The 18,883-nt window shown below is 36.6% G+C and overlaps 1 protein-coding gene across 2 annotated transcripts in view; it reads right to left on the bottom strand.

Moving 5' to 3' along the window:
* The window catches only part of Plod (procollagen lysyl hydroxylase), a 96,290-nt gene that overhangs the window by 45,799 nt on the left and 31,608 nt on the right, over positions 1–18,883 (bottom strand). For both annotated transcript variants that reach the window (XM_072534022.1, XM_072534023.1), the window contains 4 exons: positions 3,452–3,733; positions 3,061–3,342; positions 2,360–2,709; positions 806–927 (listed from right to left, as the gene is read on the bottom strand). In XM_072534022.1, coding sequence (XP_072390123.1) covers positions 806–927; positions 2,360–2,709; positions 3,061–3,342; positions 3,452–3,733 — 1,036 coding nt within the window. The remainder of the gene's footprint in view (positions 1–805; positions 928–2,359; positions 2,710–3,060; positions 3,343–3,451; positions 3,734–18,883) is intronic.

Here is an 18,883-nt window from a genome sequence, read left to right as displayed (position 1 = left end):
GTTTGCATTGCCCAAGAATAAATGTACTTGGCTAGGGGTAAAAACAGGTAAGAAGAAATTGAACAGATCTTGTTATTACATCTTATCGCAGATAGTTATTATTCCTACTTAATAATAGGTAAGGGTAGCAAAGTTATATCCAAAGATACTACATTCTAGATTGATACTATTAACAACGAGAAGAGAAGTCGGTCTCCAGAGAGACCCTACTCATGTCTCTCGGCTTATTGGCAAATATTCTTCTCTCATCTGTGACGGTAGATCTCAAAATATTTCTTAATCCAAATTTCGTATCTCAGAGATGCAATTATCTAGAGCATTTCACACAGCGACTGCAGTGAGTAAAGAGAAACCGCCTCCTATTGCCTTTTCACCTATTCCACAGTGACAAGTAACTCTTCCCGATATATTCTTCGGTAATTGTTATTTTTGGTCATCCTTTACTCAGCTACCTTCAATTTCTAAACGATTTTGTTGTTTAAACTTCTATATTCTTTTAAATTTTGATAATGAAGCAACAAACACTTTAAATACATTCACTAGTTTTGAAAAAATATCTGTTGGCGATTAATTCTGCCTAAATCACACAAAACCCTACTTGGAAACCCGTATAAACCCAAGTATTCGCTGATCAAGTTCACATTTACAATTATTTGCACATAAAAAATCAGTAATTTCATTAGTAGTACTGCCATCTATAGATTTCATCGAGAACTTTTCAACTGACTCTTATATTGGAACATCGAGGAATTAAATCCTGACAGCATAATATAAATGTTTTAAATACTACAAAATGTATACTTACAGCGACAAATCACGGGCTGTCCACTCAGGTGTACCATCTTCTGGAGTTATTTGTTTGAACGATGCATAATCTTTGCTGTACTTTTCTACGAAATCTTTAACGACGCCGACATGATATTTAACCTGAAAGGAAACGAAACTGTCAATATAACAAAAATATTACAAAATATAACAAACAGACTGAAAATTTCGATTTGGGAACGCCTTGGGAGTAGTGCACGAACGGTTTCGAGCTTTTTCAGCCTAATTTAAGTTACAGATATTAACCAACGTGTGCAATCTGTATAAAAAGAAATTATGATGAAATTAAATCAACAGTAACTGGTAAAGCGTCGTCTAGTTAAACGAGGAAGGTAATACATAATATGTTTTGAGTATTGTAGATGGCAACATAATTAGATGGGTAATGCCGGTTCTGTGCGGAATGGGCCCCAATAGTTCATTGTTATCTGCTAGATGGCGCCAGCAATTCCAAAGTAATCTAAATTATTTCTATGATGATGTCGCGACCTCTATCAAACGGAGGATGAGTGTCTGCTCTCATGCGCCGTTGCCGTTCTTGGAATCTACATTACGTACTGTCATAGTTCAGCATTTATCCGCTAGACGGCCATTATTTATCCTAGCGGATAAAATCTGAACTATGACAGTCCATAATATAGATCTCAAGAGCGACAACGGCGCATGAGAGCAGAGACTCATCCTCCGTTTGATAGATGTCGCGACATCATCATAGAAGTAATGTAGATAAATTTGGAATTACTGGCACCATCTAGAGGATAATGATGAACTATTGGGACCATTCCGTACAGAACCGGCATTACTGACAAATTATGGCATCACAAGGTACAGTCTGTCCCAAACCCTTCTTTCAGTGCGTCACTAATTTTGACGTCATGTAGGATTTTAAGAATGTCGAGAATTATTGCATGACATTTTAGTTAAATTTGACAGTTGCAGGATCCTAATTTCTCTTTTTCTAATTGAAAATAATTTGATAATTTCAATATTAGTCTTTGTTCTTTCTCGATATATCTCGGCATCTTTAAAATATTTTTATGACAATAAATACAAAATTAAATTTTCACTGTAAAATGTCTGATAATACTAACCTGGAATGACAATTATCATTTTATCAGTTGACATTGTGAAAGTACTGTCACGATCGAGACAATCTGCGTCAAGTTATATTTATGCGCATCATTGATTGGATATCTATTTAGCGTATTCTAAACTCCAACCAATTATACATCCGTAAGTAGAATTAGCTTTACGATAAATAATTTTCTAAGTTCTATGTATAATAATCACAGACTCACGTTTTTTTCTGTCACTTCTAGCTTAATGTGTTAGAGAGAATTCGATCAACTATGACGCACTGAAAGAAGGGTTTGGGACGAACTATATGTCTTTACCCTTTATAAGTCAAGTGAACTTTGATTCATATTAAATATAGAAGTAACATATAAATATCAACAAAAAAGATTTCAGAACCATATTAACAAGTTTAACATAAAATAACAAAACAATAATGTAAAAAAATCATAGAACTTACCGAATTATGAATAAAAATGTGAACCCTTTCTTTAGGATAGTCCAAGAAGTACACTTTCTGCAACATCTCTTCCAAAAAGGGCGTGCTTTGTTCGATGAATACAGAAATCAGCACGGACGGGAAATCTTTTGTCGCCGAAGTACCGAGATTGATAGCTCCCTTCTTGCATTGTTTACACCCGTCCACAGAGTTCCATACGTTCGGAACGTAGTTACTGAGATAGTTCAGAGTGTATTTTGCTGCACCGTTTCCGTGAACGATCAAAGGTTCGGTACGAGTCAAGGTATTCCTGACGTAGTATAATTCTCCTTCCCCTTCTTTTTCTTGCCGAGTAGCGATTTCGATTTCAGCTAAAATAATGTTTGGTTAGTCTCAAATTTTCGATGAATCCAAAATAAAATGTGCAAAAATACCAAGCAAAAGTCCTACATATATTTTAGAGTATTTTACTAAAGAAAAAAGAGCTGAGGTCTCTTTTGTTCACTGCTGTAAGTGCAACAACTAATACTAGCCGTTTCCGGAATAGTCAAAACAAAAGTAAATAGTGATTAAACGTGCTCAGAACAAAACAATCTTATAGAAGAAGAAAAACTGACGCAATTATTAAGTTTGATATCATTGTTTGCGAGCAACAAAAGTTCATCTAACACTGGACACAATCTTGTCTGAAATTAAATGAAAACAATCATATTTATACTAACCTGATACACCGTTGAGGTTCTGGAATATTTCACTTTTATGGTCCAGCTTAATTTGAGCTTCGTCTCTGAACTGTTGGTCCAAATACGCTTTGGTGCAATACAATTGATCGTCGTCTGTGTCCTGGATTTCATCTCTAGTTAATAATTTGTAAATTTCAGGCGCGTATCCTATAAACATGCCCGAATTTAAGAATCTTTTTCCCTCGGAGGCTTCCGGGTACTGATCAGCTAGTTTCGGATCGGGCCAACAGAAAGGCTCAGCGCCGAAAAGAATTTTAGCACCTAAAAAAGTTTGGGAATAAGTACTTAAGTGTAAATAATTCGAACATTCGCACTGGATAAAGTGTTTCGACTTCTTTTGCAAAAAAATCGTACGACATTTTTCACTTACCAGTTTGTTTAAATCTCCTAATAATTTCATCCATCTTCCCTAAAAATATCACATCGTAAGAATCTGTAAAGAGTATTAATTTGTTGCTAGCTTTATGTTCTTCCAGTGCTTTCTTCAACAAATTGAACTTGAAGCCACCTCCCGGATGGGTTTTGACTTGTCCACCTCTCCATTCGTACCCCAAGCCCAGTATTTGAGGTTGAATGTTGAATTCGTTGGCTGAATGGAGGTATCTGTCGAAGCCGTTGGTTTGGTCAGTGGCAACAGTGTACACGAGGATATCTGAAATAGGAATAAACATTTTTTAATACAAAAACATCATATTGTCTGTATACATCTTATCTTATGATTTAAAGGCTTCCTATACGATATTTTTTGTATAACACAAGTTAAAATTGTTAGGTACGTATACTTTCAAAGTTTGTACCATAGACTTGACTAAAAATACATGTTCTAGACAAATAAATTATTCCAAATAAAGTAAGATAAAGAATTTGTTGATCAAGGTTTGTCGCGATCTTCTTATAGTTCCTTCCTATCGGAGGTTGGCTGTTATCACAGCTATCCATACCTTATTGGTGGCTGCTCTGAAAAGATCTAGTGAGTTGCAACTATACCACTCTCTTAGGTTTCTTAGCCAAGAAATTCTTCGTCTTCCCATGGATCTTTTACCCTTGCATTATGAGCCTTAATATCTCATATTTCGCACCTCTGGTAATGTGGCCTAACTAAACATTGTTTTCATTTTTATAAATGCTTGTCTTGCAATTTCAATGCGTGTCCTTATTTCTCTACCTTGGTCATTGTTTTCATTTACCCAGGTTGCCAGATATTTGTAGTTATTCACTCTTTCTACTTGTTTTCCCTCGATAGCTAGCCTTCCCACTGTATGTTGCTTAGAAATAATCATGCACTTGGTTTTCTTAACGTTCATTTGTAGTCCATATTTTATACTGACTTGATGTAATCTATTTTCTAGGCATTGCAGTGGTTCTAGACTGTCTGCAAAAACAGCGGTGTCGTCTGCGAATCTTATGTTATTCAAGATTTTTCCGTTTATTGATATACCCTGTTGTTCCTGTTATTGTTTCCTTAAAAATAGCTTCGCTGTACAGATTGAATAACAATGGGGACAGCACGCAACCCTGTTTAACACCTCTTTTGATTTCTATAGTTTCTGTATCGACATTTTCGATTCTAACCTTTGCTGTTTGATAACAGTACAGATTGACAATAACCCGTCTATCTCGACTATCCACATTCTTTTTTTTAACAGTTTTACGAGTTTCTGATGTCGTACTCTATCAAAAGCCTTTTGATAATCTATAAAGCAGACATAGAGATCCTGGTTCATATCTAGTCGTCTTTGTGCGAGAACGTTAAAAGCGAACAGAGCCTCTCTCGTTCCTAGTCCTCCTCTGAATCCAAACTGGGTGTCATCTATATCTTCTTCTATTTTTTTGTATAGTCTTTTATTTATTATTTTTAAAAATATCTTAAGTGTGTGGCTTACTAAGGAAATTGTTCTGTACTTTGAGCATTCTGTCGCATGTATTGAGTTTGGTAGTGTTACAAAGGTGGACATCAACCAATCTTCGGGTATTACTCCTGTTGTATATAGATTGTTGAACAGATCTAAAAGTACATATATACAGTGTTTCTTCGTCAATGCATTTAATTAGCTCAGTGAATATCTGATCTGAGCCTACTGATTTTGTGCTCTTTGCATTTCTAATTGCCTGTTCTAATTCGCAATTATTATTTTCGGTCCTGTTTGTTAATGAAGTTCTTCTTGTATCATTCTATCATCGTCGAATAGTTTCATTATGTATTCTTGCCAAAATCTTAGTTTATCTTTAATGTCTGCAATGAGTTTACCATTATCATCTTTGAGTATCCCATAATGTGCTCTCTTTTTAGTATTTGTTAGTTCTTTTATTTTTTTATTCATATTAAAGCTGTCGTATTTTCTGTCATACTCTTCTATTTCTATGCATTGATCCATTAACCACTTTTCCTTGGTCTTTTTTATTTCTACTTTAATTCTACTTTGTAGTTCTTGATATTTTGGCTTATAATTAATGGCATTAATTGGCATTAATGCTAGAATTTCTGAAGAAATAAAAACGGTGAGAGATTAATAAGTTTCTGCGATCATATGAATTTAAAGATAATGGATATTATCAGCACAAGGAGATTAATAAATTCACGTGGATTCAGCCAACGAGGAATTTGAAATCAATAATCGATTACTGTATATGCAAAAAAAAACTCCACAATAAAGGTTAATAACGTTAGAGTCCATCGAGGAGCAGAATGTGGATCTGATCACTACTATAATAGTAGTGAAGCGTCACTACTATTTACATTTAAAGGAAGCCAACGACAAAATGAAAACGAAAGTTCAATGATACTGCAAGACATTTCAACAAAGAGATATAATCTACAAGGTTTTGAAAACGAGTCTACCCAGTTTCTGTATCGAATGAGGTTGAATCTGAAATTGCACGATGTTTGTTACTCCTCACCAATTAATACGTACAACGAAATTATGAAAGCTCTTGACGAAGCTGCAATGGAAGCTATTGGAGAAGTGGATAGCATAAAAAATAGAAATGAATGGTGGAATAAAGAAATAGAAGATCTTGTGGGGAAGAAGAAGAATATGTATAACAAATGGCTAGCAACAAAGGACCCTTACGATCGACAACAGTACAACAGCTTAAACAAAGAAGTAAAAAAAGAGGTAAATAAAGCCAAAAATGAGATGTGGAATAAAGCCTGCGATAACGTAGAAAATTTTATGGGTACAGCAAGAAGTAAAGAAGCCTGGAAAAAAATTAGAGGTAGTAGAACAGATAGAAAAGAATGCAGTAGGTTAACTCTAATAGCCCCAGAATTATGGGTCGAATATTATGAACAAATGCTGACAATAGATCGAACAGAATTCCAAGATATTTGCTACCAAAAATATGATATTTCCTACCGCGAAGAAACTGAAATAACACCAGAAGAAATTAAAAAACACGCCAACGCTATGAAAAATGGAAAGGCTCCAGGACCGGGGGGAGTACCCATTGAACTGATTAAATATGGCCCTGACAAACTATTTCAGCTATTGGCCTATACTTTTAATTTATTCTTGAGAGGAGAAGAGCTACCCCCAGAATGAAAAACTGCATATATCAGCAATCTATACAAAAATAAAGGCGACAGAAAAGATTGTAAGAACTACCGAGGGCTTAGTGTAACTAACTCAATCTGTAGAGTCTACGGGAAGATAATTAAAAGCCGAATTGAAGATTGTTGGGAAGACGCTGAAGATCAGAGTGGCTTTCGTACTGGTCGTTCTTGTATAGACAATGTGTTCTGCCTAAAACAAACAATAGAAAAGCGTTTGGAACATAATATGGAGACACACATGGTATTTATTGATCTTCAAAAAGCGTATGACAGTGTCCCATTAGCCAAGCTATGGCAGGTGCTAGAAGACAAGAATATTCCACCGATTTACATTAATGCTGAAGGGAGTTGTACGATGATATGACGAGTGTAATAAAGATTGGACAAAAAGTGACAAAAAAGATAAAAGTGACCAAAGGACTTCGCCAAGGCTGCTGCATTGCACCTACACTCTTTAAGATTTATTTGGAGGGGTTTTGGATATTTGGAAAAGAAAATGTGAACCTATGGGTGTTAAAATTGGAGACCATACACAAGGAATCCATATTTATATTTTTTCTACTTCGGTAAGTCCTGCACAAGTCCTGACAGTTGTAATATTTTGTCATAAAAAATACGTATTTTCAAAACAAGTATAAATGATTGATAACTAAAGAACATCCTTTATGTTGATGACCCTGTACTATGATCTAATTCTTCAGAGTATTACCAATTTAATCCACATATTTATTTAAATTACGTAAACATTTATGCGTTATATAAACAAATTATTAAAATACCAATTTGATAAGGTTTCTACAAAAATTATTCCATTATACTTTAGTTATTTATATTTATAGAAGGAAACTTCAACACTATTGATATCTTTGTAGAATATACTCAAATTAAAACTGTTATTGAAATAAAATAATTTGGTATTATAGGAGATACCAAAAAAGTTATTTACAAAAATACGAAGTAGCTGTGAGCTTCATATATTATATTAAAATTAGATTCAAATATACAGGGTTCCCCCAACTAGAGATGGCACCATTAAATATATCGATATATTTTAAAATTTTATCGACATTCAACTTTCGATATATCGTCACAAATGATTAATATATTATATTGGCACGTATTTAATATTGTAGCGTGATTAAATAAAACGAGCGGTTCGAATTTATATACATATATTTATTTATAACTTTACAGTTCGGTAGTATCTTAATAACTAACTCTACTTCTAACATTGTTACCTATATATACTACAGTTACTGGGTTCGAGAATATTCTGGCGTTGTCCCACCTCTAATTCGCCTACGTGACCGGTTATTCTCTCTCGCACTCGATACGCCGCGAACTTTCGAGAGTATTAGAGATGCAATGCAACCGTTACCTGGGCCATGCCAAAAGTATGTTCGTAACACTGCTCCCCTCTTAAATCTGATCGTCCCGATCAGCAACTCCGGTAGGCACAGCATGGCGGAATCTACAGGACTCTCCAGCTCTGCATGAACCCTTTAGAAAGAAATAACAGTCTACTGACTTTGAAGGATACGATCCCATCGGGTTAATGCAACACACAGTAATTCGTACGCCGGTGTCTCGGAAGATCACTTCAAGCATGCTTCTGACAATCTTCCAGTCCAGATTATCTAGTGCATGGCCTATCTTGGGTAAGGCCAAATTCTTGATGTCGTAATTGCACACAATTTTCTTCAAATTAGTTAAAGCACGCCATATATCCTCGTAGCTTGCCCTGTCTGTATAAGACTTCCTGGTCACCATATACAGCAAAGATCGGGAACCATCTTCTAATCTCAGTACTCTTCCAACTTTAGGCTGCTGGTTTTTTAACTCGTCCAAACGACCGAATTTCTTATAAAATACGGATGAGATTCCTTTAGTCATCTCAAGATCTTGGGCAACACAGTGGGCTAGAGAGACGTTATGCGGAACACTAAAAAGATCCTGCTGAACTTCTGTGGTCACGCCGAATCTAGCACTCTTTCTCTCTGCGTAATTTGACATAAATTCATTAAAGCTTGGTCGCCGGTCATCTTTGATCTCATGTTGAAGGGTTCGTGCTTCTTCTGTTTCATTTGAGCCAGCATATGGTGCAAGACGATTTATGTGAACTACTTTTGGTTTACCTTTCGGCAACTTCTTAATTCGGTATATTACGTCATTTATTTTCTTTTTAATTTCATATGGACCTTCCCATTGTCTTTGCAGTTTGGGAGACAAGCCTCGACGACGTTGTGGATTATAAAGCCAAACAAGATCACCTACTTCATAGCTTTCACTCTTACATCGAGAATCATATTGATCTTTCATTCTGTCACTGGCTATCTGGATGTGTTGTCGGGCAAGTTCATGAATGTTGTTCATTCTTAACTTCAGGCGGTCGACATAATCTTCGCTTGCAACATGTTCTTCGGAAGGTCTGCAGCCAAACTCTAGGTCGCAGGGTAAACGAACTTCACGACCTAACATCAGGCAGGTTGGAGTCTGGCCTGTAGTTTCATTCACGGCCGAGCGGTAGGCCATTAGGAATAAATGAATGTGCTGGTCCCAATCTCTTTGATGTTCTGATACAACTTTGGACAGGTGTTTACCCATTGTTCGGTTCATTCTCTCGACCATTCCATCTGATTGAGGATGCAGGGGTGTCGTTCTGGTCTTATTGACACCAATCAATTTACAAACGTTTTGGAAAAGGGTTGACTCGAAATTTCGCCCTTGGTCGGAGTGGATCTCCAAAGGAACACCAAATCGGCTAAAAAATTCTTTAACAAGTACCTCTGCAACGGTAGCAGCTTCTTGATTTGGTATCGCATAGGCCTCAGTCCATTTCGTAAAATAATCCATGGCTACCAGGATATATTTATTTCCATCATTTGTCTCTGGAAGTGGACCTGCAATGTCGATTGCTACTCTTTCCATAGGACTACCAACATTGTACTGTCTCATGGGTGCCCTCTTTTTACCAGCTGGACCATTACTGGTTGCACACAGTTCACATTTCCGGCACCATCTTCTTACATCATCTTTACAGTTCACCCAATAGAACCGTTCTCGAACCTTTTGCAGAGTCTTCGTGATACCAAAGTGTCCACCTGATGCACCGTCATGCAACTGACGCAATACTTCTGACACTTTACTTTTAGGTACAATCAACTGAAGCTTAGTTTCTGTACCATCATCGTTCTCAAAGGTTCTATACAGAAGATCATCTTTCAGCACTAGGCAATTCCATTGGCTCCAGTAACACTTGACTTCTGGACTACATGCACTAATGTCTTGCCAAGAAGGTCTCTCACTTCGACGCATCCAATCCAATACTCTTTTTATACATGGATCATCTGCTTGAGCGTCTTGTAGCTGTTGAGGCTGCCATTGCTCATTAATGACGGTGGTTCGTCTCACGGGGCAAAGTCGTTCTTCTAATTTAAGACAGTGATTACAATTTGCACTGCACGGTCGTCTCGAAAGGGCATCAGCATTTGAATGAACTCTGCCAGCCCTGTGTTCGATCTCGTAATCATATTCTTGTAATCGTTCTAACCATCTTGCCATCTGGCCCTCTGGATTACGAAATTGTAGGAGCCATTTTAGAGCAGCGTGATCCGTGCGAAGAAGAAACTTTCTGCCATATAAGTATTTATGGAAATGCTCACAAGCCTTCACTACGCCTAGCAATTCTCTTCTGGTAACGCAATAGTTTCTTTCTGGTTTTGACAAGACTTTGCTAAAGTAAGCGATGACTTTCTCCTGTCCATCTTGGATTTGGGAAAGAACAGCTCCTATTGCACTGTTGCTTGCATCGGTGTCCAACACAAATTTTCCTGCCTGTCTAGGGTAGCTTAAAATCGGTGCGCTGATCAGAGCCATTTGTAAGTGTTCAAAAGCTCTTTGACACTCTTCGCTCCATGTATATTCTTTGCCTTCTTCTGTCAACTTTGTTAATGGCCTGGAGATATTGGCAAATCCTTTGACAAAACGGCGGTAATATGTACATAGGCCAAGAAAACTTCTAATTTCGTGTTTATCTCTTGGTACTGGCCAATCCTTAATTGCTGCAAGTTTTTCAGGATCAGCTGTTACACCATTACTTGCTACAATATGTCCCAAGTACTTCACTTCTCGTCGAAACAAGTGACATTTCTTTGGACTTAACTTTAAATTCGCTGCCCTCAATCGTTGAAAGACTTCTGTCAGATTATTGGCATGTTCATCGAAGGATCTTCCAACCACAATTACATCATCCAAATATACCAGGCATGTTTTCCATGTTAGACCTCTTAAAACTGCCTCCATTAATCTTTCAAATGTGGCCGGGGCATTACATAAACCAAAGGGCATAACTGTAAACTGCCAAAGCCCTGATCCTATCGAGAATGCGGTTTTTTTCACGATCAGCTGGCTCCATGTCTACTTGCCAATATCCACTTTTCAGATCGAGTGTGGAGAACCAACGAGAACCAGAAAGTGTATCCAAAGTATCGTCTATTCTGGGCAAAGGATAACTATCTTTTTTAGTTACTGCATTGAGCTGTCGGTAGTCAATACAAAAACGTGTTGAACCATCTTTCTTCTTTACTAGGACTACTGGTGATGTCCATGGACTGTTTGATGGTTCAATTACCCCTTGTTTGTTCATATCTTTGATGATGTCTTCGGCTTCATCTCTTTTCGAAAATGGAAGTCGTCTAGGTTGTTGTCTGATTGGCTGAGCGTCTCCGGTATTAATTTTATGCTTTACTATGCTTGTTTTGCCATTATCCTTCTTATCCATGGCAAAAACGTCTTGAAATTCTATCAGCATAGACTTCACTTTTTTAGTTCGTTCATCATCAAGATCTTGGCACGTTTTAATCATCGTCTCGACAAGCTCCTTTGGATACTTAGATTTCGACGATTTCTCATTAGTATTCATGGAACAAATCGAAGCCACGGGAACACACTGTCCAATCAAAGTTCTTTTACTTAACTTAATAGCAGTTCCCTTTAAATTCATAACTCTTACAGGAACGAAATCTCGAATTCTCACCAAAGCTTTTGCCGTTAGGAACTCGGCATTATTCACATCTTCGACCATCCTTAAACTTCCCTCTCGGCAGTAACCATCAGGTCTGGTCATCAAAATTTTCTCACTATTACCGGGTATTGTTACGTCACAAGTAGTTATTAAGCTGATAACATCTTCTTGGTCTTCATGAAACGGCAACTCTTCACCACTGATCTCGAGAACTCCATCTTTGACATTCAATACAGCCCCAACTTTCCTTAGTAAATCCATCCCCAATATGAACTCATCGGAGATCTCTGCAATTAATACTGTATGTCTCACTGTGGTCTGGCCAATGGATACTGACAGATTAGCCTCGCCATATGTATTAATTATCTCACCAGTTGCTGTTCTAAGCTTTACTGTTGCAGGCAATAATTTAAGATGGCCTCGTACTACTTCTGGCCGTGCAATAGTTCTCGTTGCACCTGTATCTACCAAAAACGATCTACATTTATTATTGATACGACCCTCTATGTACAAGCTATGAATTCCACCTGAGGACGTAATGTTCACAGTTACTATGGGGGCTGTGTTTCTCGAGGTCGGCAGTTGCCCCTTGTTGTCGACCCGTTCTAGTTTTCCGACTGTTGTATCATTTTCTTGCAATTACGGCGAATATGACCTACGTCACCGCAATTCCAACATCTGGGCTCGCGTCTCTTCGGCATCGTGTTACGAACTACTTTTCGTACCATTTCTTCCAGACGTTCATCGTTTGGTTCGTCGCCTTCTTCGATGGTTCTTACTCGATGGCTCCGTGAAGTTTGACTAGCTGTTTCATGTTCCAAGGCAATAGCGAGCGCTTCATCCAGAACTTTTGGTCTTGCTAGTCGTAAAGCTTTCTGTAATTCACTTTCTTTTAACCCATTGACGAAGGTATCTACAGCAATTTCTTCCAAAATGTTGTCTGGTACTTCCGGATAAGCCAACCGCACTATACGAGCAACATCTGCTTCAAACTCTTGTAAATTTTCACTTGCTCGTTGAATTCTACTTCTTAGTTGCGCCTTGTAGACTTGTTGTAGATGGGCATCTCCGTAACGTTTGTCTAGTCGAGTGAACAAGGTCTGGTAACATTTTTCTTGACCCTTAGGAATCGATCTTAGGATATCTGCAGCATCACCTCGTAAAGCAGCAGTCAAGGAAACAGCTTTTTCTTGTTCTGTCCAATGATTGGCTGTCGCAATAGCTTCAAATTGTCTAAGGTATATGGACCAAGAGGACTTTCCATCAAATGGTGGCAATTTGAATCTCATATGATGTGTCATTTCGTCTCTGGCTGATTCTTCTTTTACTACCGGATCTAAAGCTACTGTATTAACTGGTGGTAGCACTTTTGTATTAGTTATCATGCTCTCTAACTGTTTGATCTTCTCTTCTACTTTATCGAATGTTTTTGTGACTTCTTCAAATTTGTCATTGTTTTGATTACATACTTCGTCGAATCTTCTAGACATATTTTCGAATTTCTCGTCGTTTTGTCTAGCTATTTCTTTAATAGTTTGAGACGTTTCATTGAATCTTTCATCATTCTTTCGAGAAGATTCTTCTATCATTTGAGACGTTTCATCGAATCTTTTGGAAACAGTCTCGAATTTTCCATCAATTATTTTAGTTAAAACGGCTTCGTCTGCTGACTGAAACTGGAATGTCTCTGGGTCTTCTCCATTTTTGTTGAGAACAGTCTTCAGTCGTTCTTGGAGTGTCTTCTTGGACCCACTGCAGTCTTCATCGCGTTCTTCTAGCTGCTCACGCAACTGTTTTACTGAAAGTTCTACTAGCAGCATCTTTGGTCAGGCACACACGTACTTTTTAAATGTTCTTTTATATAAAGATCACTACGCGGATGTTCCCGACGAATAATACTTTTCAAGTTCAAAAGTCTTTTTCAAAAGTCACTGCTGAATTTATTTGCAAATCTCACACCGTAACACCACTGTAGCGTGATTAAATAAAACGAGCGGTTCGAATTTATATACATATATTTATTTATAACTTTACAGTTCGGTAGTATCTTAATAACTAACTCTACTTCTAACATTGTTACCTATATATACTACAGTTACTGGGTTCGAGAATATTCTGGCGTTGTCCCACCTCTAATTCGCCTACGTGACCGGTTATTCTCTCTCGCACTCGATACGCCGCGAACTTTCGAGAGTATTAGAGATGCAATGCAACCGTTACCTGGGCCATGCCAAAAGTATGTTCGTAACAATATTATACAGAAAAAACATATAAAAAGGAAATAAATCTAAAGCTCTGTGAAGAAAATAATAAATAAATAAAAGTTGTATTTAAATTAGATGTCTGTATCAGTTGTGTGTATGTTTCACTGTCAGAGTCCTCATTTGGATTAATAACAGTGGGTTGTCTATTATAACTTTGCATAGACAGATAGGACTGTTCAACTTTTACAATATGTTGTTCTGAATGTTTCCAACTTTCTACCGACATATTATTTATAACAGTTTTAATTAACTGACAGTGGTACTCAGGGTAGGAGAAATAGGAGAAATATTTTCCGCCCTCACCTTTACTTTGATTTGATGCCACATATCCTGATAATTAAATACATACTGGTACGGCCACACATTTGCTAGACGTGAGAACCTGAAGAAGATCGACGCGGGACCGGCAAGGTTAGAGGGATAGTTTGTAGGAGGCCAAGGCTCGATTTGGGCTTTGGCGCCATTGGAGAGAGAGAAAAGTTTTGTTAAAAACTTTGACTTTTCTGGGCATACGAGAGGTCCGCAAATTTTCGTTTGAATTGGCAACAAGAAACAATTTGAAACACAATTTCAACACATATAAACGTATGGCAGGCAAGAAGTGGTATTATAGCTTCATGTCGAAACATCAATGGCAAGAGCTGCAGGATTTAACAAAGCACGAGTTGAAAAATTCTATGAACTTTTACAAAGAATTTGTGAAGAGGAAAAATTGACCGCCACACGCATATTCAACGTCGATGAGACAGACTACTCAACCGTACAACGGCAATGTCAGAGAATATTAGCCAAGAAGGGAAAACATTAAATTGGGAGCATTTCTAGTGAAGAGAGGGAGGTAAATATTACTGTGGTTTGTTGTGATAGTGGAGCAGGGCACTTTGTACCACTCATCAGTAGCGCACCTAGAATTTGCCTCTGGGGGGGGGGGGTTTAGCTCCGTTTTGAGTCCTTAAAATGTGTGAGTAACAGTGTCGGAATAGGTTTTTAGCCCCCAAACCCCCCCTCCCCGGGTGCGCCACTGCCACCCATGATAATTTTTAAAAGGAAACGTTTTCAAGAGGAACTTTCATTAGGTGCTCCGCCTGGCAGCATTGTCACTATTAGCGATACTGGATATATCAGTAACGATCTTTTTGTGACATGGTTTAATAATTTCATTGAAACAGTTAAGCCAAGCCCTGAGGCCCCTGTTTTGTTATTGTTGGACGGCCACAGAACCCACAGTAAAAACCTAAAAGCTCTACAAATTGTCAGGGATAATGGGATTAGGTTATTGCAGTTACCAAGTCACACCACACACAGACTTAAACCGTTGGATGTTGGATTTTTCAGAGCCTTTTAAAATGTTTATGGACAATGCATTCAAAAATAGTTGCGGAATAACGTGGTTCAAACTGTATCAATGTTTCAGGTTTCCGGGATCATTGGAGATGCTTACGGACCTGCTGCAACAGTGAGAAAATCACAGAACGCTTTTCGTGCTATCTGCATTTGTCCTATAGATGAAAATGTTTTTAAAGAAACTAATTTTGCAGCTTCAATAATGTTTGACAGTGTATCAAACTCTAACCATGAATCCCAACAGGAAGCATCCTCTTCTGAAGAAGATAATATTCCATTCGCAAAACGAACGAAGACAGCAGCATCAACTTCCCTAAATACTATTTCAGTTCAAGATATTTCGCCTTTACGTATATCAGATATAAGTAGAGAACACGGACTTGATCTTAATACGAAGAAAACAAAGTACATGGTAGTCAGTATCAGTAAGCGCTAAATATTAAACACACAGCTTTTGTTTAACCAACATCCAATTGACAGAGTGGACAGCTACACATGCCTTGGTACCAACATTAACAGCCAATGGGATCACTCCAGTGAAATAAAACAACCCATAGGAAAAGCGAGATCGGCGTTCATAATGATGAAGTCTCTTTTCAGAAGTCACGATTTACCACTTGCTACCAAAATCTCTCTCATTAGATGCTATGTATTTTCAACGTTATTATACGAAGTAGAGGCCTGGACACTTTCCGAAGCTTCTTTAAGAAAACTCGAGGCATTCGAAATGTGGTGTTACAGACGTATTTTAAGAATTTCATGGGTGGATCGTGTGACTAATGTTGAGGTCCTACGTAGAATAGGCAAGGAATGCGAGATTATTAACACCATCAAAGAGCGCAAACTACAATATCTTGGCCATGTTATGAGGAATGAACAGAGATACGGCTTGTTGCAACTCATTCTTCAGGGCAAGGTATTTGGAAAGAGAGGACCAGGGAGAAGAAGAATATCTTGGCTTCAAAACCTGAGAAAGTGGTTTAATACATCGACAACCGGACTATTCAGAATAGCAGCAAGCAAAGTTAGGATAGCCATGTTGATCGCCAACATCCGAAACGGATAGGCATCGTAAGAAGAAGAAGCAAAATAATGAGTCTGGCGTTTTGATTGTTTATTTAAAAATATTTCCACTAAAAAATTGATGAATCCCTAGATGAGAGTCTTTTTGTATTATCCCATACTACACATTTCATCTGTCAAACCGTTCTATACAGTTATGACTAGACTTCGGCAAATATGCATATTGCATATTTTGCATATTGTGCATATTTTATGCAAATATTTCATATTTGTATAAAAGTTTGCATAAAGTGCATAAAAGTTCAGATTTTTATACTGTATTTGAAAATTTTTAAACATACCAATTTATTTCAATTCTTGTATAAAATTTTGTAGTCATTTTAATCAAGAAATGATCTAAGTACGTAATCTCTACAGGTACAAAACATTTACAATTTCAAAGAAGATCAATTTAAGTAGCCCTCAACATTCTTAGAAAGTCTCGGTCACTGAGGCATTCAGTTATTGGATAATCGCTATGGGTTCGCTCATTTGCATTTTATGATCTAATCCCCAAATCTATCTACAATTTATTGTATCTTAACAGCAGGTAAACGGCTAATAGTTTTGTTCCTAATTTAGGGATTTTCCAAAATCTCCCAGTTTATTGAATTAGGTACCTAAACATTTATAATTTGATGCTCAGATTTGTAAATCATTTTTGTTTTGATATTCAAAGCGTAAACACTCGTTGTGCGTAACAAAAAGGAAGATTGTGATTTTATAATGCCTAAAACAACCTGTGCTTCAACTTGGATTAAACCTTATAAAGAGCTGTCTATGGATATGGGAAAAATCTACTGTTCAGTCTGTGGCAAAATTGTAAGTATCTAATATTTTCTATTAAATATCTAATATTTCATACATACAGGGTGTTTCCAAATGACACTTACAACGTTTGACTGTAGATACTTCTCGAAAAATTGAACAAAACGATATAGTTAATGAGGGGTCAAACTTATTTACTTTTCGAGATACAGGGTGGTAAAATTAAAAAAAATTAAATTCTTTTAGTTAATAACAACAATAACTTTAAAACCAATAAACGTATTTACTTGAAATTTAGTACTCGTAGGTTGTTTTTAAATGAAAAATAGCTTCCTTTAGTGAGAAAAAATTGTCCATGGTACAATACAATGGTGTGTATTTAGAAAAATTTTTCACCTTTACTTTTTTTTATGAAGTCAGCTATTCTAAAACACAATTATTTTTATTGTAATTGAATTAACAAAAAAAAAACTTTTGTTGAATTTTAAAATAAGTTATATGATGTACTAATGGTTAGTAACAAAAACTAATTTGTGGATTAATACTGCATTTAAAACACTTAGCGAGTGTTTTTTTTCCAAACCAGTTATTTGATTAACCAAAAACACCTTGTATACTTTTATATTTTAAAGGTTGGGTTAAAATAAAGGTTTTTATTTTTATTTATAGATAGCATGTGAGAAGAAATTTCAGATAGACCAACATGTGAGAACTGCTTCACACATTGCAAAAAAAGGAAAAATAGGAGGAAAACATCAAACTTCAATGGCTAAATGTTTCCAATCTACTTCAAAAAAATTAGATGAGCAAGAAACTTTTAATGAAGACTTGTGTCGCGCATTAGTGTCTGCAAACATACCGCTTTCAAAATTAGCAAATGTAAATTTTAGTTCGTTTCTAAAAAAATATTGCAAACTTAATGTTCCAAGTGATCGGTCTCTAAGAAGAAATAATGTGAACGGGCTATACTCGTCGGTGTTAATTAATATTAAGGAAGAAATTGCAGATAATTATTTTTACATATCTGTAGACGAAACCACTGATTCCTCAGGAAAGTATATTGCTCATTTATTGATTGATGTTCTTAAAGAAGATACCTTACCAAAATCTCATCTTATTTCATGCCAGCAACTTGAGAAAACAAATGCTTTAACAATTTCGCGTTTTATACAAGAAACATTAGCAACTTTTTTTCTTCCGACAACTATTCCTTCTAATAAATTACTGCTTATTTTATCGGATGCTGCTCCTTATATGGTGAAAGCAGGACAAAATTTAAAAATATTTTTCCCAGATTTAATACATGTTACTTGTGTAGCGCATGGATTAAACAGAGTTGCAGAGGAAATACGAAAAAAGTTTCCTCTTGTAAATACCATGATATCCAGTGTCAAAAAAGTATTTCTTAAATCTCCTACAAGAATTCAACTTTATAAAGAAATGCTACCTAACATTCCTCTTCCACCACAACCTATTTTAACGCGATGGGGAACATGGTTAGAAGCAGCTAATTTTTATGCAGATCATTTTGTTAAAATAAAGAACATAATTGATACGTTAACAGATGAAAGTTCCCAATCTCTTTTGGATTCTAAACAAACTTTTCAGAGTAACTTGCTTCAACAAGAACTTTCATTTATAAAATCAAATTTTAGTTTTGTTCAAAAAACAATTACTCAGTTAGAATCACCAAAACTGTCATTGTTCGAAAGTACAGCATTAATAAAAGAATTTACGTCATGTTGTCGGAACGTTAGAGGTAATATTGGAAAAGATATTTTAAAAAAA

Source organism: Diabrotica undecimpunctata, chromosome 6 (genome assembly GCF_040954645.1).
Source record: "Diabrotica undecimpunctata isolate CICGRU chromosome 6, icDiaUnde3, whole genome shotgun sequence".
Taxonomy (NCBI): Eukaryota; Metazoa; Arthropoda; class Insecta; order Coleoptera; family Chrysomelidae; genus Diabrotica; species Diabrotica undecimpunctata.
This window is presented reverse-complemented; position numbering and strand designations above follow the sequence as displayed.